This window comes from Falco rusticolus, chromosome 3 (assembly GCF_015220075.1).
Source record: "Falco rusticolus isolate bFalRus1 chromosome 3, bFalRus1.pri, whole genome shotgun sequence".
Classification (NCBI taxonomy): domain Eukaryota; kingdom Metazoa; phylum Chordata; class Aves; order Falconiformes; family Falconidae; genus Falco; species Falco rusticolus.
The window spans coordinates 95255533-95279339 of NC_051189.1; the positions used below are offsets into that span (position 1 = coordinate 95255533).

The 23807-nt window shown below is 43.8% G+C and overlaps 1 protein-coding gene across 2 annotated transcripts in view; it reads right to left on the reverse strand.

Annotated features, from left to right (window-relative positions):
* Positions 1-23807, reverse strand: part of NEDD9 (neural precursor cell expressed, developmentally down-regulated 9) — a 73468-nt gene that overhangs the window by 15650 nt on the left and 34011 nt on the right. Inside the window, exons 1-2 of one of the 2 annotated variants that reach the window (XM_037380223.1) lie at positions 21742-21854; positions 5923-6363 (exon numbers count right to left, since the gene is read on the reverse strand). In XM_037380223.1, the coding sequence (XP_037236120.1) occupies positions 5923-6363; positions 21742-21753 (453 nt within the window). In that variant the 5' untranslated portion in view covers positions 21754-21854. Of the gene's footprint in view, positions 1-5922; positions 6364-21741; positions 21855-23807 lie in introns of those variants that run through there. The other variant, XM_037380224.1, reaches the window with a different exon arrangement.

A 23807-nucleotide genomic window follows, 5' to 3' on the forward strand; every position in this document is an offset into this window, starting at 1 on the left:
ATTTTTTGAAAAAATGGATGAAATATTAGCACTGCTATTTTGAAAAGAACAATTGAGATGTTTCATGCCAGACATGTGGAGTGATGATATTCTGATGCTAATTAGTCTTCCTCCAAAACAAAATGTCTACAAAATCACTGAACATCTGTAAAGCCTTTAGATTGCAATAGAATTGTTTTCTGTCAGCAACCTGTCTTCATCTATTCATTTCCTATCTCCAGAAACCATGCTTCCTCCTTATGATGAAATTCACTCTCTGAATAATCGGTTTTCCACTTGTGTTTTTGTAAAATGCTGCTGTGTTTAGGTTTTAGTCCTTACAGGGAAACTTAGATTACCCCAAATCAATGCTTGGTTAGTGGGCTTCCAGATGTAACCAAAGGTCTGGTTAGGTTTCTAACCACCACAAAAAGAGCCCATAAAATTGCATTTTTCTTTTTATAGTTTTTTTTAGCTAAGGTTTGATCCTGCACTTGTCCCTGTGCAGGCGGGTTTGTGTCCCAAGGGACCTCAGTTATTGGATGAGATTGCAGGACTTGCCTTTTTTCAGATACTAAAGGGAAAAAAAATGCATGCCTCTGGTCTACAAATAGAACTGATTAAAAAGAGCCCCACGCTTAGGAAGAAACGGGGAGTAATGTTGAGCTCATATGTTTACTCAGCCTAATAAAATGCAGTCTTTTTCTTAAAATACTTCTCTACACATAGCATCAGTGACTAACTGCTGCTTACTCTGTCTTGTGGATGAGGGTTTCTTCACTCTGTGGTTTTCACAGAGATCAGATCAGGAGGACAGATTAACTGCACAGGCTCTTTATCAGTAAAATATGTGACATTAATAGAAGAAAAGCCAGAAAGTTACAAGTGGAACTCTCAAGCCTAAGTAAAAGCCTGTGTGCCATTTTTACCATTGAGTTTGCATTGAATTTGAGAGAACTTCACCCTTTAGAGTGCACTTTGAAACAGAGCATTGAGTGCTGAGGTATGTGTTACTGCCCCTGCTCCACTCAGCAAATTTGCTGTGGGTTCAGCACTTTAACATTGAAGTGATGTTTTGTTACTAATGTGAAAGCAGAAGAAACGAGGGACTGTAAGATGACTGGCTGGGTCATTTGAGTAAACCATTTCACAGGAAGCTGTGGTATTTCAGACTTGAGGGTAAACGGGGACATCATTCAATCTTGTAATATAGATACAACTTGCCAGCAAACTACAGAATACTAGATATGTTTGTGGTCTTTCTGATGACAAAATATACCTGCCACACAACTCCTTACTATGCTTAATGTAGGTCTCACTTCATAAATGTGAAAATAGGCAAGAAAAAAGTTAATAATGTGAAAGCAGGCTTATTTCTAGAACAAATGTTTTATATAGCAGTTTTTTCCTCCCGGCTAAGACAGCACTTGTTTAATTGGAAGGAAAAACGTCATAACGTGGCTAACTGGCTCCTGCTACTAAAGTCTGTGCCAGAACTGTCAGGGTGGTGCTGCTTGTGGGGTGGTGTCTCCACTTCTCATGGATTCACCCAACACAACTCTAAAATAAGGACCAGGAAACAAGGTCTGTTCCCTTGGCTGTGGCTTACCCAAACCTCCTGCTGAACACAGTGAACCCTTGAAAAAGGTGGAGATAGCAGGATGGTGGGGTGTGAAACCCTTGATCTGTCAAGGGCATGTTTATACTTGGAAATGGGCCAGAGATGTTCACATGTGGACATGAGTTCCTTCCCTGTTCTGCTTTATCCACTTTTAAAAGGTGGATAAAGCTTGAGTGTTTCCTGAACTGTAAAGTTCTAGTTCAAACAGAACAACAAACAAAAAAGCTGATATGTTCCAAGTTGGCATTAATCTCTATTTGCCTGGCTTAGTCCATGCCTTGTGAGAGCTGCAGTTCAGGGCTGGTAACCCCTACAGTGCAGCCTCTTCCCTGCTCAAACAGCTGTGGTGCATCAGCCTTATATTCTGTTTTGTGCCAATTTCCCTTGATCTAAAGTTCTCTGGAAAGCTACTGATTCCTACAGAAAGCCTTCAGAATTTGTCAAAACTGTATTTCAACAAGGAAATGTTTCCCTTGTGTGTTTTGGCCAATGCTATTTCCAGGATAATAGGGAGTGCACAACAGATCAGTTAGGGGTAACACTGCACCAGAAAAAGCGTGTTTACAGTTAGGGGTAACACTGCACCAGAAAAAGCGTGTTTAAATTACGGTAGTGACTTTTTTTACATATAGCCTTCCCTGTTTAAAGCTCATGTGTAAACTAATAATTAAACACAGATGCAAAAGAGACTTTGTGCTTTGACAGCATCTTTCTCAAAGGGTGTTCTCGAAGCAGTCTGTACAGAACAAGTTCCTCTCATAATTACCCCACATATTTTGCAGGTGAGATTGCTGAGGTGCAAAAACACTATTCAAGACTATGCAGCAGTCTGGCAAGGATAAAAACCCCAGGTCTCCTGAATGTCAGATTTGTCTAAAGGCTCCTTCTCTTTGCTGGCTGCAGCAAAAGAGAGTAAGTTTGAAGGCAGAGCACAAAGAAGGAAAAAATTCTAAGATACAGCTTTTGTATCTTTATGCTCCTCAGACTCTCTTCACACTTAGGGGTGTAACCGTTCAGTGACTAGACTTGCAGAAGAGCTATAAAAGCTTGGGGCTAACCAAGACTAATTTTAAACCATCCCTTGTTATCGGTTTTGTTTATAGGGTGAGTTTTAGAAGGTGGCATTTCTATGTGATAGAAGGAGCTGATACAGCTCTGTTGTCAACAGCTTGCTTGGCCAGAATCAATTAATCACTATAATTACCTGCCTCAGGACTCCTTTTTGACTTGCTTTGCCTTTCTGGCTAACAAGATGAGTTACCTCAGCACAGCTTTACAACATGCATGCTGTTGATTTACTGTTCCTTAAGGCTAGGCAATTCCTGCCTGACAGCAGTTCCTAAGCTCTGCCTGTAAAACTCGTATCACATCCAAACCACAATTTGCACAAAGAAAACAGGCAAATGCGTGTAGAAATGGATAGGTCAGAAACTGCTGCTGGTCCTGCTTAGAACGGTGTCTAGAGCCTTCTCTAGCTACTGCTATGGGAAAGGAGAAGGCTTGCGTATAGGATGCCCTCACCGCAAACCCCTTCCACACCCTGAAAACTGCTGAAATGCAGAGCTTGCTAACCAGCTGTTTCTGCTGATGGGAGAAGGCAGAGTGGCTCACTTAAGCCACTGGCACAGGTGTCACAAGTCTGAGAAGAGATTAATCATTCTGGAAGCCAAAGCAAAGATTCTCAAAATCAAATCTTCAAGGTTTCCAGCTTTCCTTTGTACAAAGGATTGCTTTTAATGATTCCTAGAGGAGGAGAATCTGGAGGATGGACTGTTTCCTCCGACAAAGGAGATGAGTGCTGAAGTGCTTCCTCTTAATTAGGCTTTTCTTTCACAAAGGCATAAGCAGATAGTTGCCGCTGTAGCAGTAAAAAGCAGTCTTGCAAGGTTAGGATGACAAAGAAGGGAGTATGTTTTGCATCAGACTCCTCTCTTACTAATAACCCTACACTTCTCTTGTCTACTAGGGTTTCAATCCCACTGAGCTATTTTTAAGTGTAGGACTAGCAATTCCAAGGGAGTAGAGGCATGTCTGCCCCTTGCCGAAGCAAGCCATTGCCATGAGGTTTGCCATCTAGCATGCCTGCCACTAGCAAGACAGTAGCTGAGACTCAGAGCTCTTAAGCTAAATAAATTTAAAGTTGGGATTAAAGTGATCCTACCCTAAGTAGCAAGAATTGGCTAGTGCTAAGCATATCAGTAGCTACTTTGCTGAGGGTAAAATGATTTATAAATGTGCATGTTTAGTTTATTTTGTAGTTGGCAACGTAGCCATTTGTTTTTATACAGCATAGCTGACCTTTCATAGGTTGCAAGGAATTAAAATGAAACAAGTCAGCCAAATAAATGGTCTTGATTTTCTACAGAAGGTGACCTGAATTCAGGAAAAAATCATATTCGAGCTTGTTGAAAAATTTCCAGGCAGAAACTTGGAGAAAATAGATGCTTTAATGCTTCTGATTTTTGCATCTCAACAGAAGTCTGCACTTACACTGAGACTCTGAAATCTTTGGTTTAATTTATCTAGGGTTTTAACAGTCCCTGTAGCAACCAAGTCTATGTAGAATGTCCTATTTCAGAGAGAACAGACTTCACATGCAGTTGGAGAATGCTTTCCTTTCAGGCTTAAATTGTGCAGGGTACACATACACACTTGCGTTACGCTAACTATGCCAGTGGTTGTTTAGGTAGGTCAGGTCCTAAAATTAAAGTACATAACACTCCAAGCTGTTAGCTTGGGCTTCCCAACAGACTTCAGTGCAGCTCCTGTGGCATCTCTGCTGCAGCGCTGTAATGCTTCATGCAATGTACAGTAAAGTGGGATCTCTTCTGTGCTGTACCATCAAAAGGCTGTTCACCAGGTGCCCATAAACTACCTTGGAGGATATCTAAATGCTGCTGTGGATAGGTAAACTATATTGCCCCTGAAAAAGATTTCACTGTATCTAGTCTGTAGGGAAAGGAGAAATGGAGAGAAAAGATGTAATATTTCTCAGAAAACCTGCATAACTGCTCTAACAAAACTCCTATCTCTACATGAGCAGCAAGTGCAATTTTCTCACTTTATCTTTTTGGACACCCCGCAAAATTTCATTGTGGAAAAGCTGAGCAAACAAACCTCTTTATAACCTGACTTAGTATGATTTCACAGGTCTCTTTCTCTTGCTCAGGAGGAAGAAAAAAAAATAATCAATTTTTACCAGGGAAAATGAAATTGTAACAAGGAAATAAAAGCATTAGTAGATGCCTTCCAAAGGCCTGATATGAAAAAGGCTTAGTTGGGGGTGAGGTGGGGGAAAAACCTGAAACAGCCTGTCTTGTTGATCTAAATTAGGTGATGAAAGTTTAAACTGCTCAGGAACTTCTTGACAGAGACATCATCTGCTCACATACCTTTAGAGATTAAGGCATAGTAATCTGCAAGTTAAGGAGGATGCTAGCATCTGGAGCTGTTGAGCAAGGAATGGAGGGAATGTAGGAGCTTCTCTTTGGCTTAGCAATAAGGGATCTGGAAGACAAGGAGAATCTCCTTCCTCCCTTGGGTACCTTCCTTAACCCTTTGCAGCCATTGGGGTACCTGGCTGGTACCCCATGAAGGTACAATGAGGGAGTGACAGGGGATGGGGAGAGCCTTAGAAGGTCAGCAGGAATAAGGGACCCACATAATGCAGTGCCTCTCATGGGAGCCTTGGGAGTTCTCAGCTGCTGCAGCGATGAAAGTGGGAGCTGCAACAGCTCCGTGGTGCAATCAAGAAATTTAGCTGGAGACAACCATCAAGTGCACCCTTATAAACTTCAGGTTCAGTATTAAAAACATCCCTCGCTATCATCATCCTCTTGCGCCCTCAGACTTCCAAGTATGGCCCTTGTCTCATCAATCACTGTTTTCTTTGTAGTTTAGACCCACTGGGACTTCTCCAGCAAGGCAGTACATCATTTTTAATTAAACAAAAATTACTTGGGCAGATGATGTTAATTTGTGGGAGAGTTAATCTTACTGCAGCAGCTCTCTTTGAGCCTATAATGCAAGAGTGCCACAGGCAAAACGTGCTTCAGCTTCCTTGGGGAGCCTGTGAGGACACAAGCTCACGTACTCTCCCTCATCTTTAGATCCTGCGGAAGCGCAGCTCCAAAATCCTCTGCTGTGTATCTTCGTGGCAAATTAAGCAAGCAGTTAAGAACTGGGCTTTTATTTGCCTCCCACAGGCAAATATACACCGATCCTTCCTATCATAGGCTATCACTGGCCATTAACTACTTTACTGGTGCTCAGCACAAGTGAGCTGCTTTGGAGCTATGACATAAAAGCAAATGCACACACACCTTGTTAGTCAGAGCTGAACCATCAATACATCTCTGCATGGAAGGTGGCACTTGGTAAATATCTTGTCGCACGAGACCGTGACCGGTGGGTATTTGGTAAATTCCCTGATTCGGATGGGAAGGTGGCACTTGGTAGACAGGATCACGTGCTGAGGCATGTGAGCTTGGCACTTGGTAGATCTTTTGCTGGTTGAAGGATTGATGCATCAGTCCTGAATTGGACATATCCTGGCCAGAAGGACTGTCCTGTACCACTGGACCTATCAGGAGTTTCACACGGTTGCCTGGAACAATGCCTTGCCGGCCATGCAAGGAGCAGAGCCACCATCCTTCAAGACCTTCAGTGTTCTGTTCTATCACCGTCAAAATGTCTCCTTTGCGGAAGGCCAACTCTTCTGCACATTCAGGGACATTGTCATACAGGGCTCTTGCCATAAGATTCTGTGGAGAAAGAAGGGCAAGAAAAACACATGAACAAACATACTAGAATCTTCTAAAACTTCACATTCTAAGTGGAGAGAAATAAGAACTTATTTTGTAAAGAGTACAGGAAATCAAAATAACATGGGAAAATAATGCAGCACAGGATTTCTCTGCCCTACGCAGGAAAAATGAGAGGCTTGTGTTAGCAACACTGCTAGTGAGAAGTCTTCCAGTAATGCTAGGTCAGGTAGGAGCTCTTTATGTGGTCTAGTCACCTGAACAGACAGGGAGTCAGGAGAGCTCTGCTCTTGGCATTGAGATGCTCTTCCTGTGAATGGGGGCTTGTACCTTCATCACTTGACATTGACTTCCCTGTAACTGTGCTGTGTGCTGCTACAGCCAGCTGATACTTAAAATAAAACTTGAATAAGGCTCTCGGGGACATAATCCAGAGCAGTTGTTTCCAAACATTTTTTAAGTTTTTCAGGGTCCCCAAAGACTTTCTGCTAGAGGTGCAGATCCCATTAGTGTGAAGGCGGTGAGCTGGCTTGTCTTAGCTGTCACCTGTAGGCTCCTTTAAAGTCAGGGATCTGTAGATCACCTCATGAGAAAAACCAGCCAAAACTAAAAATTGACAAGACGTCACGGGTTTTGAACTATGATGCTCACATTGGTATGTAGTGCTCTGCCTTCTCATTCTTTCTGTAAACTTCCTTAGCGGTGTGGTGCAGCACAGCACTGGCTTAATGGGCAAAAAGCTTCTTCCCCCCACTGCCTCAAAACCACCATCACCAAAAAAACCCCAAAACAACCAAAAAACCTCAAAGGAAAAGGTTCCCCAGAGTCCCCCTCTCTGTAGAGAGATCTTGAAGAGAACGTTTTTTACAAAGGTGTCCAGTGACCCCAGATGGAGTCATGCCTTTGCTGTGGGGAAAGCTGTAGCAATATGTATGGGCTTGTCCTTATGTTGAAGAGCGTTAAGAATTTAGGTTCCAAACGTTACCATAGAGTGCATCTGTATGCAACCTGGGAGGAGTCTAAAAGCAGTCAAGTGCCTTTGAGCTGTGCCAACGTACCTCAAGCACACTTACATTCATTTTGCTTGACTATGTCAGTGGAGCAGTAATAATACAGGGAACTTCACCACACGGATCTACTCCCAAGCATTTGCCTACTGTTTCAGGCAGGCTTTGCAGCCTGCCCTGACCTCTGTTTTGTTGTAGCTATGCTACCGGCAGTACCTCTACTAAGAAGTTTTAAGCCAGCTCTGAGTTGATGTATGATTGTGGTCTGACTCTCAGGGACTGAACCAGCTCCCTTTGCAGGCCCACATGGCACATCCAGGTCTGAGTAACTGGCCAAGTGTCGGTATTCAATGGAAAGTAGGCAAGCTGTCTGCACTGACATTCTTGGACCCCTCACAAAGGCAGTGAACACTTAATTTCTTGGCTCTGGTGATATTTCCAAATGCATTGGCAACAACTGTTCCATGCCTGCCTGCTTTTTGGTGAAGGCAGTCAGCAGAGACAGTTATAAACTAATTGTAAGCACTTGAAAAAAAACACAGGAAGCCCTGGGTCTGGAGTGTTCTAGCTGAAGCATGTGAATGCTGTACACAAACCGAAATGGTGCTAATCCACCCTAAGATAGGATATGCAGCTGTCTTGACGACTTATCTTCCCTCTATTAAAGGGATAGCATCAAGTTCAGTTTAGTGTTTTCATCTGTCGTGTTTATTCTCCTTCTTGGACATATCAAAACTTTTTATTTTATCCCCCACTTGTATCTTTCCCCATTGACAAGCACTGATGTTTTTGCATCATCTCTGTGCTTCATCAAAACAGCAGGCTTCCATTTGACCTTGCTCAGTTCAACTTTTCCTAAGTGTAGTATACAGCTGGGAGGCTGTATGAAGGGGCTGACTGGTGGATGGAGGAAGGGTCAGCTCAGATGTCACATAAAAGGTAGAAGAATATGCTTTTCCCAAGACGTAGTGTTGAAATGGGGTGCGTGAGATCAGTTTTCTCGTCTCTGAATGGGGGATCAGCTTTCAAATGTATGAGAAACACTGGCTTTGCCTTTCATCGGTATCATTAGTGAGGCCAGCATAAATCAAGTTTGGCTTGGAAAAGTAGGATTGCCATTTTAAACTCCCATGTAAACAGCAGCACTGGGGCCCACCATTCTCTCTGTACAGCTACTCAGCTCATCAGTCAACAACACTCAGAAATGCAAATAGAGATAAAGCAGGGAGCAGTTTTGTCCGTGCCTTGGCAGAACTGTAAAACTATTCTTTAGCATGGTCAAAAAACAGTGGTGTCATCTTGAGCACTGTATCTATGCTCTTGCCATGTTGACTTGGCTGCTCAGCTGAGTCGAAAGAGCTCAGAAAAGATAAGTTCCTGCCCAGTCTGAATATTCAAGTTAATCTCTTACCTTTCTACATTTCTTTCTAGTTTGTCTTGCACAGGATAAATCTACTAATGTGACTAGCTCAGGCTGTGCAACTGACTGTTTAAAGGAAGCTTTTGCAGAGAGTATTATTTAACAAAGGAGGAAGGTTGGGCGGGGGCACAAAACAAGCAGGCTAAATCAAAGATCAACGCTTATTCTTCCATACTTTAGTGATTAAAGGTATTTGAAAAGCTCGATTAGCTTCTGTAGCAAAGCAATTCTCAGAACAAAGCTGGAAAACTGGTAGAATTAGAGCAGATAAAAGTTCCCATGTGAATTTTTTTCCAGTTGCTCATTATCTCTGTCCCAGTGACCTTCTCACCACCTGGCATGCAGCATGTTAATACTTTCTGGATATGCTTCAAGAACTTCTTTGCTGCAAACGGCTTCAGATTCTCGTTGTCAGTGTTAACTCAGGCACCAGTATGTGAATTATACTAATTGGTTGCCACTTGTTTCACAGCAATATCCTCAAGGCCTTTTAAATGGCCCATGCCACCAGCATCAGCCACTGATGGAGTACTGAAGCCGGCAAAATATTCCTGCAAATAAGAACTGGGACCAGAAATCCTAAGCCTGCTGCTTGTTGCCAGCAACACAGCCACTGTTCCTGCTAAGCAAACCTGTGTTTTGAGCATTTCCCTGATTTCATTCTTCCTTCACAGGATTTCTTAATATGAGCTTCAGGAACACTGTCACAGTTGCTTTCATTAGTCAGCAGAGTCAGTCTTCAGAAAAAAGAAATTATCACCACAGAATGTCATCAGGAAAGCTTTTGAAAACCACAGAGCACCTTTGACCTGCTGTGGTGATCAAGACTGTAGTCCCTACTTTTACACACACAAAAAGAAGTCCTGATCAAAGGCACCCCTGAACACTTGTGGGCTGTATCTGGATTGATTTGACAAATGCAAATAATTTTTGGATGCTGTGGGCATCACAGCCTGCATCTCGGAACACTCCCCCTCACTGGTCTCACCAGCTCAGAGACTGGGGAGGGTTATCTGGAATTAACTGGACTTGCTCTTAGAGGCAAGGATCTGTCACTCACCTGTCTGTGAAATAGGCACCGAATAAGCACTAACACGTCTGATATAAGAAGGTAAGGCAACAGCAGTGACCTTTTTGTATGACTAAGTGCTATACAAATAAACTTGACCATTTCCTAAACAAATTGTCAATAGAGAGGGCTGCTGAGAAACTTGTCTTGAAGCTAGTTTTTCACAGCTGGCAAGTTGCACAGGTGTCCCTTTATTTCTAATACAAAGAGAAAAAAAATATATAGGTAAATATACAGCTCTATCATCCTGAGCCCTCTGTATTATAGCAGCTATTACTTCCATTAGTGCTTCTCTACAACTAATGGTTGACTGGAAAGGTTCAGTTCAGCTTTTGTATCCTCAAGCCTTGCTAGCAATACTGGGATGTTTGGAAGTGGAAGCCAGGGTCAGGCCCCCACTGTGTTTGTACTCTATACAGGCAAAACAAAAAGAAAATATTTGTTCTCAAGAAGCTTAAATTCCTCTTAACCTTGGACTCTTTGAGTGCAGTAGAAAGCACCTTCTGTAAAATCACTGAATAAAATGAAGTTTTTTAGTTGTCTGCTAAATAAAGTGCTATCCCAATTGTCATCAAGTCAAAGTGAAAGTGAGCCTGACCCTAATGACTGCTGCCTGGGGACTGTAGCTGGAACATGCTGCAGGAAGAGGCTCACCAGACTTTGTTGCTGCCCTGAAAGCTGTCAGCTGTTCTACTTGCAGAACCTAAACAACAAAACCTCAAAACCCTCTGTAAACTATTTTTCTTCTTAGATGCTGAAGGAATTACAAGCCAAATTCAGATGCATAAATGAGGTCTATCATTGAACGGTCAAAGGTGTGTCTAATCTCTCCTTAGCCTACTGCATCTGATGGTTAACATGCCTGCAGTTGAATAAAGACATGTGAAAATACTTTGAAGAATATGATCTATTTTGGTTCGCCTTCCCTGCAGTGAAGGGATCTGGTAGAATTCTGTAATTTGAGGTTTGGAGGATGAAAAGGTTGTTTGTTGATGAGGCTGAATGGCAGAAGAGTTAAAGAGTGGTGGAAATATCTACTCTTTCTATTAGTGTGAACACATCCAGTGACGTGGGTAACAAGAGCGTGTGAGGTGCCCACAGCCATGGAAGCAAACACAGGAATAATAAATGACACGCTATGAGGTTAAATACAATGGAGTCTTTAAGGGCTGAGTGTCGCGGTGCCAAGCTCCTAGCGCAGGGCTGCCGACTTGACTCCTCGGCCAGCTCTGCAATGAATGAACGCTCGAGGAAAAGGTTCAACCAACCATAAGCTTGAAGAATTTCAGTCACTTCCACAAAAGTGCCACATTAGGATGTTCCAGAGCACACAGGCTTGTGGATACCGATCCCTGCGCTGTGCTTGGTTGGTGGGACATGTTGTTTTGTTCTGCTTTGTCTTGTTTTTAAATATTGCTTCCTATATGTAGAGTTTTATGTGCAAACAGAACTAGGGAAATCACCTCTGCTTTTAAATGAAAAAGGGTGGGACCCTTTTAGTCTATTATTGGACAAACTGTTTCTTAAAATGCCAAACAGCTTTTCTACGTTTAGCTAGATCGGGAGAAGGAAGGAAGAGAAGAACAAAGGAAGGAAAGGTGGGGGGAGACACCCCAAAGGAGTGTCTGTGCTCTAACCAGTAGCTTCATTTTGGTTGGCTCACTCTTAATTATCCATCACATAATAATTTTCAGTATAGATTCCCCCGTCTTTTAGGTTTCTTTAAAACTAATCACTGCCATTCAAAAGCAAGCTTAAGCGTTTATGTACCCATGTATGGTTGCAGTAGGTCTAATAGTAATGATTTGCCTGTGAGACTGAAGAACTGATCTGAAAACCCAGTAAAGAATGAGTTTTATTCTGAGAAACGGTTTTGACTACAAGCAGTACTGGCAGAAGATAGGCAAGTTTGTGCTCTGCGCCTTCTGACATAAGGGCTTCAGTGCAAGAGTCACTGGACAGTTTAACATCGGTGCTTTTTAGCACCTTCTCTGCTTCTCACTGTCACTGCCCCTGAAATAAAGAATTTATTGCATGGTGTTTACAACACAAGAAACTATCGAGGCACAGTAGGTAACAGGTATATATCTATAACAAGCATCTTTTCATGAAGTCTACTTAATACAAGTTGACAGAGGTCACTGAATAAGACACGCAACCTTGAATAATGTGTGTTGCTGGTCTCCTCAAACCTGGAAGCAGGCAGCGCTTTTTGTCACACACCAAGATGCACCGGCATGTTCTTAGGTATGTCCATGTGGGTGCCAACATGGGAAATGAACTACAAAATGATGCCTTGTTGCTTGGCCGTAACAGCCCCTACCTGTGTGCAGACCTGTAACTGCTAATTGCCAGCAGCAAGCTGTGTGCAGGCACTTAGTATTTATCTTAAGTCGATAGCGAAGCAGAGGTGGCAGGAAGTGCTACCACAGCGTGTAGAAAAAGCTTGCTGCACAACCAAGGTGTTGCAGTTAACTGCAGCTTTGGCAGGAGGACTCTGCCAGGCCCTTGGCATCTCGTTCAGGCTGCGGGTCTGCTCTGGGAACTGTGAGCTTCCCTGGCTCTCAGCTAACGACAAAAGAGGGAGCCTGGTTGTAAATGCTCGCCATGGTAATGTTTCAGTTCACGCTTACAGACAAAGCCCCCAGTTCCAATTTTCAGGCACTTTCTTGCTTTCTTCCACCAAATTTTCTTTTAGTGCAGATACTTTTCTGGTCAAGCATTGCTAGCCCAAATAACTGCAGGTCCTGCTGGATGGAAATTAAGGCTGTTTTCCATGTGCAGATTTGGAAGTTTGGCTTTACAGCTAATGAGAGTTAACAGCCTCAGCAGAGCCCTAAGGAGGACAGGTCTTCATCCACCCTGAGTATCCTTGCACTCTAGCCCTATGCATCTCCAGAACAGAGGCAGTCAGTCACGCTCAAGTACGCCAAAATGCCTGGAGGTTGTGATGTGGAAAATCTTGGGTCTGCAGGGGAGAAAAGCAAGTGCCTTATTTTGGTGTTCTAGCTGTCCCAGCCCCTCTGTCTGGCCCGAAAGGTCTGAATTTCAGTTTGTTCTGCCTGGGGTTGTTTTGTAGCATGACCATTACACAGAAAGTTAAGGATGAAAAATGGGAATGTCCCCTTCTTACTGGATTGTACTTGGATAAGATGAAGTAGGCCTTATGGCTGTCATGCTTTGGATATATTTACTGTCAGTTTTTGCAGGTACAGCACTCCAGCCAGCTCAGGTGGCAGGCAGGCAGTGAGCAGACCAGGCAGGGCCCAGGCACTTCACACTCCTGCTCAAGATGCTGCTGTGGTCCATCAGTTCACCCAAAACTTGTATTCAAACTTAATGTGAACATGCAAGAGACTGAAGGCTCTCCGGCCTGAGAACATCTCTTGTTTCAGCAAAGCTGTTCTGTTTTAAGCAAGTGCAAGATATTTGTGTAGCCATTATTTTTTTTATGCAGTCAGCAAAGTGCTTTGTGACACTGAGATGTGGCAGTGAACCTGCAACTTGGGAGAGAATCTAAATGTGTGAATCCAAAAGAAGGAATAAGGAGGGTAGAAAAGGCTGGGAGGGAAGTAAAAAAGGAAAAATGTGAAAATGAAGGTTAGAGATCTTAACTGAAGCTTTGGCCTGTGTGAATAAAATACTTCATTGTTCTGCACTGAGTGCATCACCATGAAGTGCCTGACATTTCAAACTAGACAAGTGAGTTGAAAAGGAAGTATTCTGGCTCTGTGTCTGTTGAAGAGTAACAAAACGGTAACTCTACATTGCCTAGAAGGACAATAAACCAGGCTCTTGATCGAGTTTTGGGTTTTGGCTGGGCTGGTTTTGCTTTATTTTAGTTAGAGAAGTTAGAGAACATAGATGCAGGGGTGTGCTGCTCTGATTTCCTGGGCACTACAAAGGTAATCGCAGAAACAGAATTTGAGGTCAGATGTTAAATAAGGAGAGCTGACTTAGCCGCTTCTGTTTCTGACGCAGTGAAGGATGGATGTATTGGATGACAAACACCCTTTGAATCATGTAAAACCTCTGAGGTGCTCAGAAGCATGTAGGGGAAGTCTGACAGAAGTGGCAACTCCCTTTTACTACATAGCAACCCTCTGTTTGCAGCCTGTGCCTTGAGACGCAACAGGTCATCGCTACGCTAGCAAAGGGCATATCTGAGGTAATGCTCACCCGCTCAGCCCTGGGGAACACCCCGAGATTAATGCCCACTGCTTCTGTGCTGTCAGACCACCCACCCTGTTTTGGAGCATCACAGAAGACTGATATGGTTTGTGACAGTAACATTTGCAGCGAAGTAGAGCAGTGATTTCCTGTGATATATCCTGATCTTGAGCTTATTCCCCTGCCCTCTGAGTTAGTGGGGTTTTACAGGAGTGCTGAAATACCACTTTCTCTGCTCTTTCTGGGAATGCAAACCACATCCCCTGACTTACCTTCAAGACCTATTAATATTTTGGGAAATTCCACCACACCTAACTCACAAAGTTTTCTATGTATGTTTTACCCTTGTAACCGGTTTCCTTTCCCCCCACCCAAGGAAGGGTGTGATCTAGTTCCATGACTTTAAAAGGCCTTTTCAAATCCATCCCAGGGCTGTGTGCCTTCTGTGACATCAGCTGGGGCTGGGGGGGGAGGGAGGAAAAAATAAAGCATGCAAACAATAGCCTTAGAGTAAATATGATCTCACTGTGATTAAACCACAGTACATCAAAATCAAAAAGCAGATGGAAAACCTAACCTCTTTCCTTCAGGCAAGCAATTAAAAACTTAATGAAAGGAGATCGGATGTTGAATGCTTAAGAATTGAAGGAGCAGAGGAGAAGGGAAAGGAAAAAAAAATGGAAAGAAAGAATCCTGAAATGTGTGTTTCAAGTTCTTAGTTTTCCATCTTCTGGCATTTGCGAGCAGTCTTCTCCCAGACAAAGCTTCCTTAAAAAAAAAAAAAAACACCACACCATCCTCCTCCCAAATTTAACCCCTCTCTGTACAGCTCTGAGGAAACATTCACAACTAGACTGTCAAGAGACCATAGCTGTGCAGACACAGGACCTCGGTATTGTCACCAGCTTATTTCTGTCTGATGTCTTCAGCTTTGGGGAAGTATGATTTTTTATTTTTTTTTTTTTAAATCTAGAACTTAGCTGAACCAGGACATGCTCTTCTTCTCCCAAGTCTCTCCAAAAATTCTCCATAGAAGGGAAAGCCACCCTTCTCTGTCACTTTAGTGTCACCACCTGGGATACTACATAGCAGCAACAACTTGGGGTGCTCTTAAGAGTCCAGCTTACTTAAAAAAAAAAACCCCAAGCTTGGGAACTCCTGTGCCCAGGTTCCTGCCAGCCCTCAGCAAGCTGGTGGGGGGAGAGGCAGCAAGTTGCTTGTGAATCAGAGATGCTTCCAGGGGAGCAGAGGAGGCTCTGCCAGGTCTGGTCAGGGTCTTCTCCATACCACAAGGCAGCAGCCAGAAGTCAACAACCCCCCAGAACAGCTTGATTTTGGCAAGCTGATGTTTTCTAGGGAAGCATACCCCTGGAGAAGGGAGAGGGAGGGAGAGTGCAGGTGTGCTTTAAGCAGTTAGTTATTACGCTTAGTCTCAGATTGAAATACAACTTTAACTGTGTTCTTAATCATATGAGAGATTGGCTTGTGCAGTTTCCGTGCAGTTGGGCTGCAAACGAGATAAAGCAGTGTAAGCAAGGAGAGAGGAAAAAAAGAGAAGATATCTGCTTGTAAAATAGGCTCTTTTATAACAGTAAAAATTGGTTTATTACCCTAAGCATTTTATCTGGATGTAAAGTCCATAGGACAATGATATTCATGACCCTACCTACTGGAAGCTGCATGTTAAAACACTGCATGCTTCCAGTTGTTTTATACTTAACAGTTTTGGTCAAAAAATTCCTTTGAAAGAGAATCATTGAATTTTCGTGGTCTGTATTTTCCTCCTCCTGCCCTCAACTAAGCAGGACATTCATTGGAGGAGTTGAGACTTACTCCTAGGATGCTTCAGCATTTTCTATGGTTTGTTGTCATCAAATGATCCACCGTATTGCTAAAACTTTCAACCTTGCTGTGAATGAGGCCTGCTTATGAAAGGCCTTCCGATGCACTGATGGCATTCCTGTAAACTTACTCTTATTACTCTTCCTTTTCCAGACAGGCTAATCCTCTCTGACTGTGAATGAAGTGTTTTTAAAATGAATACAAAAATAGAAAGGCAAGAATGGGCCTCATCCCTATAGAGAAAAAAAAATATACAATTTTTGTCATGCTATGCACTTCTGTTTCTAAAACTGCAAATTATAGCTTTAGCAGTCCTGTTTCTTGTCAAACACAAGCTATGTCCAAATCTGCTGTGGAAAAATGAACTTAAAATTAAGACAGTTTCCACTACTGTAATGTCTAGACCAAAAGGCAAAATAAAAAGGCCACTTGCCAAGAAAATGGGAACAGTAGAAGATAAGGGTTCTCCACAATCGTTGCAGCTAAGGCAGGCACCCATGCATGCTCTTAAGTGCTTACGTTGCTTTAAAAATGAAATTAAACTCTAGATCTTGGAGACAGGTGGGTTCCTAATTCCTATTAGTATGAGTGGGATTTAAGTACTTAAATGTCTGTGGTGAGCTAGTCCAAACAAAATAAGCAAAACAAAAGTGACTTTACCTAGGCCCCTAAGTAACCTAAACCCATCTATTGTATGCAGAAGTCATGCCTATGCCCCTAACATCTTTGATAACAGCAGCATGACAAGAAGCCCTATGCTCTAGTCATGGTTTTCTACTTCTTGTAGGCACAGAGACACAAGTTTGTTTACTGTTTCCAGATACTGAGGGAATGTCCTCTTCTCCTGTATGTCTGTGCAAGAACAGGATCTTGTGCTTGGCTAAGGAGTACCATGAACGCAAGCTATTTGCCAGATGACTTTGCAAGCAGAATAGGATTGTTGTCTCCTAGCGTTTCTAAAGTTGGTCAAAATAGCTAGTAGGTACACCCATGCCAGCTGTGGTGCATGGAGGTGTATGTGACTCAGGATTGCCTCACTTGAGCTTTTATTCGGGTCACTAGACACACCTGGCCTTGCTGCAATGATTCTGATATTTGTAATGGAGCACAGGCAGTTCAAAAATATGAACTTCTCCTAAGCCACCACACGTTTGAGTTCAACGTTCAGTGATAGGATACTGGTGCAGGTATAATCTTTCCTAACCCGACCTGTTGCTGTGCTTAAGATCAGAAGATTCCAAAGGTGAATTTGAACATGGTCTTAGGAACTGTGCTCCAACACTTACTTAACGAGTTCACAGTAATGCTTCATGAGACTTCTCCCAAGTCTAGCCGGTATTCTGCAAAATAGTGGTAATTAGCTTAGAAGGGCTGCAGAACATTCCTGAAATGTACTTTCACTTTTCCTTTGCAGAAGATGTTTGTCTAATAGTAAGACTTTATGGAGTTCTTCTGCTCTCTGATCTGGCAGGTCCCCCACTGATCAGCTCTTTTTACAGTATGGCACCATTTGGAATGACTAATGTTGGGTCAAGGTACCTCAAGGCAAAGTAACAGTCTAATGTGACTACAACCTCTAGCAGGATGTTAAAAGCATAAGTAAAACCCCCAGGTCAGTATCCTCTTGTACTATCTAGGGTCAAACTGAATTGCAACTATCAAAAATACAAGGAAGACTGTTCATCTGGCAGTTCTGCTTCCCCATCACATACTAGGAACTACTGGACAGAGACAGATTAGGCTACCCCAGTTTCTTGATGAAACAGATTTACAGCTACATTACTCAGGAGCAGGCATTAGCATTAAAACATAGAAATTGGAAAATCTGCAAACAACTGCAGGTTGTTTAGCTATAATGCTTTCTGACGGCTCTTCTTCCTCTGAAACAAGTCCTGTAACATCCCTGAGCCTCAGCACCTCCATCTGTACATAAAAGAGAATTAACAGCACCTTGCCATCCCACCAAGTCTTTAGGAGCGCAAACAAATTCTATTGTGGAAGTTTCTCAAATATCCTGAGGTACTGAGGCAGTTACCTCTGTTAAGTATACAAATACATACTTGACCCACAACTGAAGGCTTATAAGCAGTACATAGGTCTGCAGGAGGGGAGGGGGCCACAGTGGGGAAGAGCAGGAATCTGAAAATGACAGTGGCCCTCCAAGCTTTGGGAAGGACCCAGTCCTATTGCTGCATCTCGCTCGTGCTGCTGCCGATTTAGGCCTGATGCTGCTAGACTTCTGCCACCTCCCTCCCTCCATGCCCAGAGGAAAGAAAAATCACAAAACTTGCACTGCAAATTCACGACGGTAACAGAGACAGTGCTTGGACAGTTTTTTCCTTTGTTGGTTTGCTCCTCTAGTACTACCTTTTACAAGGTTTTACAGTTCCTATTTACTTCTAACTTTGACTGTCACCCTCTGATTGCTGAGGTATTAAAAAAAAAAAAAAAGGGGGAAACAAAGAGGAATGTGAGGAATAAATGAAACTGAGAGGATTTGATTAGTAAAGTACAGGCAGTTCTTTTCCCTTTACACGGCCCGACATTCAGTCTTTCATTGCCAGGGTTACAAGCAGCTTTTCACAAGCATTTCTGGTTGGGAATATAGTATTTCTTCCCAGGGACACTATTTTGTTTGTCTTGGCGTGCAGGCATTGTAATCAAGTCTATATATTACAGGACTGTGCCTTAGCACAAATGGCAGGCATTTCAAACCCTATTTAGGTTTCTTCCTTGCCCAACAAATTATCTAAAAATAGATAATCAAGACCTCATACTTTACATCTACGTCATTCCTTTTGGCTTAAATGAGGTAAGGAATGTAGTTGTTTTTCCTCTCCCCTTTCACTAACTGTTTGGATCTTTCAGTAAACAGATTAAGTCCCCCTTTTTCCTTCCCCCTCTCTTTTTGTTTTGCTTGTGAACAGCCAACAAGCTACAAAAGCCTTGTTATGATAATGTCTTCTCCCTTTTGCTTCTGTCACACTTTATTGGCTGAGGTATGGGCATTGGAATTGCTGGCCAGCTATATCCTCTCCCTTCCATGTTCTTCTCTCATCATGGCAATCCATTAGTATTTCAGTTCCTACATAGTTAATTTTAGCTGCAACTACCTCATCCTTGGAATCACAGTCCGAGTTTGATTTCAGAAAGGATTGATCCTACATTCTGAACTACAGAATATTAGAATGGCATCCTGTGAGAACTTGATGGGATGCAGTTTTGTACATGGAGATTCAGTGCAAAAGGATGCTGTTGTCATTGAATGAAGAACTGGGGTGTTGCCATAATAAAGTGCACCCTACAGGAATTAGTTTCTGAAAGTAGCTTACAGACAAGTAGGACTACGAAATATGACCAACCAACACTTAAGTATTTGTTATACTTAACGTTTCCCATCTTTCCATGGCTCAGTTAGAATAACTTTTGTGTCCTCCAATATTTAACTGGTAGACCAGGACTTAACATCGGGTCAAATCTGTCTTTGCTTTGAACAGTCACATCTTCACTGAATTTCACACGATGCGCAAAAGATAGACGTGTAGAGACATATATATAAGGTAAAATTCTGAACTGGCTTAAATCCACAGGGATTTTCCCAGTAGCTTTCAGAGGATTCAGACTTGAGTATTAAGTTGGAAGAATGTTTAAAAGAGTGGGGTGGACAATAAAAGAAGCTTAGGTGAAAGAGGAGAGGGAACAAGTTTTCAAAACACTTGAGTGAAAAAAAGGTAGACTGAGCAGTGTAAAGGATTTTTAGACCAGAAATTACCTCGGGTTTAGTCACAGTGAAAGTGAAGCCATGAGTGATGGAGAGACATACTCAGGGTCTCACACGTGAGTCAGTTCCTGTTCTGTCCAACTCTTAATACTCTAATTAAACTGTAATAAGCACCTCAATCGTTTCACTAAATGAGGCTACATCTTATGGACTATCACAACATAAGTAGACAGGCCCCAATACAACACTAGGAACAGTTAAACAGACCCAATTCTGCACCTGAAAGCTAAGCCACCTCTTGTGATGCTAAGTGATGCTTGTGGCCTGCCTTCGGGACATACCATGCTCTGTATTTTCTGTATACAAGAAAAACTACAGGACCACTGTTTTTCTATAGAAAAATAAAAGGGGAAAAAATACAGAAAGAAAATGCCAAAGACTGAATGAGCAAGTATTTTCTTTATATGTTACTCCTGGGATAAGAAACAGCTCTAAGAATGTTTGTCCAAGTTAAACAGTGTAACTACCTACTTCACAATTCTCAGGGAAAGTAAACACCCTAGTCTGACAAGAAGGTTTGTGAGGCCAAACCCCTTCGTCTCCCCCCCCCCCCCCCCTTTTTTTTTTAAATAGCTTTTTCTTTCTTTGTCTAGCTTTCTCTATCTAGAATTATGTAATCACAAAACCAAACCAAAATGCTCATTCCAACCAGACAAGGCAAAGAAAACTTCCCCCTTTTGAACCACCTTCTCATTCCCTACGCTAACAGGGATACTGCTCTTCTACCCCCGAGTGCCTGACACTTTGTAGTAAGAGCCACAGCTTCTCCAAGCAGGTACAAAGTCTACCTGAACTGATCTGAGATGGAGTAGAAAGGGGCAGGAGATGAATTTGATCTCAGACTTCGAATCAGCCAGTAGTGAGATACAAGGCGGAAAAAAACCCCAAAGGTCATTAGAACCAGATAAAAATTTTCAAACTCATGGAGTATCTTTGTCTGTCTATATCTTACACAATTTCTTTTCCCCGGTTATTTTTAACCAACCATCATGAAATGGAGAAACTGGCAGCAGCTTTGAAAACTTCACTCCAGTGACCTCTCCCAAAGTTTGGGTATGAGAGATCCTGAAAGCTTGGGCTGAGCTTAGAGATATATGGAAAAGCATGAAAATCTGTGTATATTTACCTAGGCATCACTCACACATCTCATTCTACCCAGATTTATAAGCCTTATAGAACTTTATAGCATCAGGGCTGTTTTACAGTACGCTGCCTAAATCCACTGAGAAGATGGCCCTCACTTCCAAACTAAGCATATAACGTGTGACATTTCCAAATCACCTTTTTATTGATGCTTAAGTTATTTCTGGCAGAGGAAGGAAAGTTTTTCCTTCGCTCCCCCTTTTTTCCAATCGCACAAGCTGATGGTATGTCTGTACAGTAACCTAATGCCCCATGGGCAACTCTGTGCCTTGCCCAAAGTTCTTTTGAGTAATATTGGGATGAAAGCCTTGACATTTGTGTCTTTTGGGGAAAAAAAACCACCAACCAACCTCTGATAAAAAGTTAAGCCGAAATGACGTACCGTATTTAACATGGGAGACAGGCTACCCATTTTTTAATGAGATGGCTGGGTTTTGGTGGGGTTTTTTTCCCCGACTTGCGACCCATCAAACAGACCCCCCCCCCACCCCTGGAAAAGTGCCCTGGGCTCAGGATGCAGTCACGAAGGGCTGGCGAACGGGCGAGGGACACGGCGGGGAGAAGCCGCGATACCTGTCCCGGAGCGCGGCGGGCCCCGCGGACCAGCCCACCCCTCCCGAGCCGCCGGGCTCGCACCGAGCGCCGTCGGCAGCGGCACCGCGCCACGCCGGGCTCGGGGGACAGCCCGCCACCCCACCGCCACCCGCCGGCCTGTCCCCTCCGCTGCCCCCCTCGTCCCACCGCGGGCGCCTCCCCTGGGGCTCCGCGCCTGGACACAGCGCGCAGGGCTCGGCCGCCCCGTCCCGGCTGGACCCGCTTGACCCGGGCGGGGGAGTGCTGAGGGGAGCCCCGAGCCGGCCGCCTCCTGTCAGGACGGCGGGCCGCTGGCAGGCTCTGGACGCCCGCCCGTACCCCGGCCCCGGGACGGCCCCCGCCGCCGGCTCACCTTGTACTTCATGGCTGCGGAGCGCTGAGGAGGCCGGCGGGGCTGCTACAGCGCCCGCCGCCGCATCGCCGCTGCCTCTCTGCGCCCCGCCGCCCTCCCCGCCGCCAGGCTCCCCCGCTCATTTGCATAGCGCCTCCCCATTGGCCACGCTCGGGAACAAGGTGGGCCCTCCTGCCCCCGCCCACTTCATTTCCCGCCTTCCCGCCACCGGCGGCGCAGCGCGGGTTACGCGGCGGCGCTGAGGGGAGCGGGCGGGGGGGGTTGGGCCCAGCTGCTCCCGGGGGGGGAAAGCCCCGCACGGAGCGGGGGCGGCGGCCCTGCTCTCTGTCACCCAGCGACTCTGCCCCCGCCGTTTCAAAGCCTCTCACCTCCAGTTCTCTGCGTGAAACAGGCACTCTGAACAACAGGCCTTCTGTGCCGCCCCCGCCACTGCCTCCTGCGCTGGGGGATTGCTGGGCCTGTCGAGGTTCAAAGCGCCTGGGCTATCGGTGAAGGGAGTGCTGGGAAGAGTGACTGAAGTGACAGAGTGGTGTGGCACTTCTAATGCCTGTTGCAGCCTGGCCTGGGCCGGCCCTGCCAGCTAGGCTCTTGCAGGGGTCCCAGCCTGTTGTCAAACCCGCCCGGTGCTAAACCTTTTCCATCCATCCCTTCCGTAGTCACCTTGTGCAGCTTTTGGAGGGCTTGAACACTTACTTCATGCTGCTCGGTTCTTCTCTTTGCATTGTTTCCTTGTTGATTTTTGTTCTCCTTTTAACTTTTTACTTTAAACTAGTACCTCGGGAATCAAAATGCCAAGTGTTCGCTTTGCCTGGGAAAGCCTGCTATTTAAACACTGGTTAGGCACCAGAGGCCAAGATGTCTTTAATGATCGAAAGCTGTCCATTATAAAGAGTGACCATGGCAAATAAGAACTATTTAGAAAAGAGTAATAATTAACTCTGGTATCTTGGGGGTAGGAAAGAGCGGGGAAAATAAGTGTGTGCTGATCCTCCATGCTTTTTAAGTCTAACCCCTTAATCAGGCATGATTGACAAGATGCACATAATAGGAATCTTTGTGTATGGGGCATACTCCAGCTTGTTTGGGTGAAGGGGAAATTAATTCTCTCCTTTTTGCCCGAGTTGGAACTTACCCAACATTTCTAGGTCACAGATGGACGCAAGACTATTTCTAGTGGCCTAAGGAAAAACAGCAAAGGATAATCTTGTACTACCAGATTACAAACATAACTTCATTCCATAGTACAGTGATATCCATAAATTCTCATGTGACTACTCTTCTAGAGAGGGATCCTATTGCTAAAATGGCTTCATGGCTTCTAAGGAATGTCATACTTTTATCTGCAATCTCCTCCGTTCTCTAGTTTCAGCATAAAATACATGCTTGTACTAATTGAATGTGAATTTTTTTTTCTAGACTACCCTTGACAGTATATGCCCTAGTAGTTCATCGGTGTGAGTCCCTGTCAGTCCAAAAGATGTCACAGTTATTAGCGAGAAAAGCGAGCTTCTGCTTTCTGTGTTGCAGAGCATGCCACTGTGACTGGGCTCCCTGTGCAGTGCTATAGCTTCACTGGCTATAACCCCTTGTAAGGGTTTTTCTTTCCATTTTTGTTGTTGTTGTTGATTCTTCTCATTTTCCAAGAAGATACTTGTTATCATTTTGTATGTGCTGAGTTTGGGGCAGCATTTTTTTAAGTGTAGCATCAAAATAAATTTGGTTAGTTTCAGGAGAATAATACTCATTTGTATGTTGTGTCCTTAGACACTGTATTTTAGAAAAGAATTCTTCCAGTGATTATGCATAACCAGCTTACTATTAGGAGAGTGCAAATCTCTTTGGAGTGATTCTTAACTGTAGAGTTTAACCTTTGATTTTCTTTTTGCATGTTTTTCCCCTTAATACTCTAAGGATAAAACTTTCTCCTGGGCGGAGAAAAATTTCTCCTAAGTACAGAGGACGCAATGGCTAAGGTGTTAGCATGGTATTGGACTAGCATGCAAATCCTGTTTCCTGACCAAGCTCTGAATAATCTCTTTATGTGGCACCGTTGTCATGAAGATAAA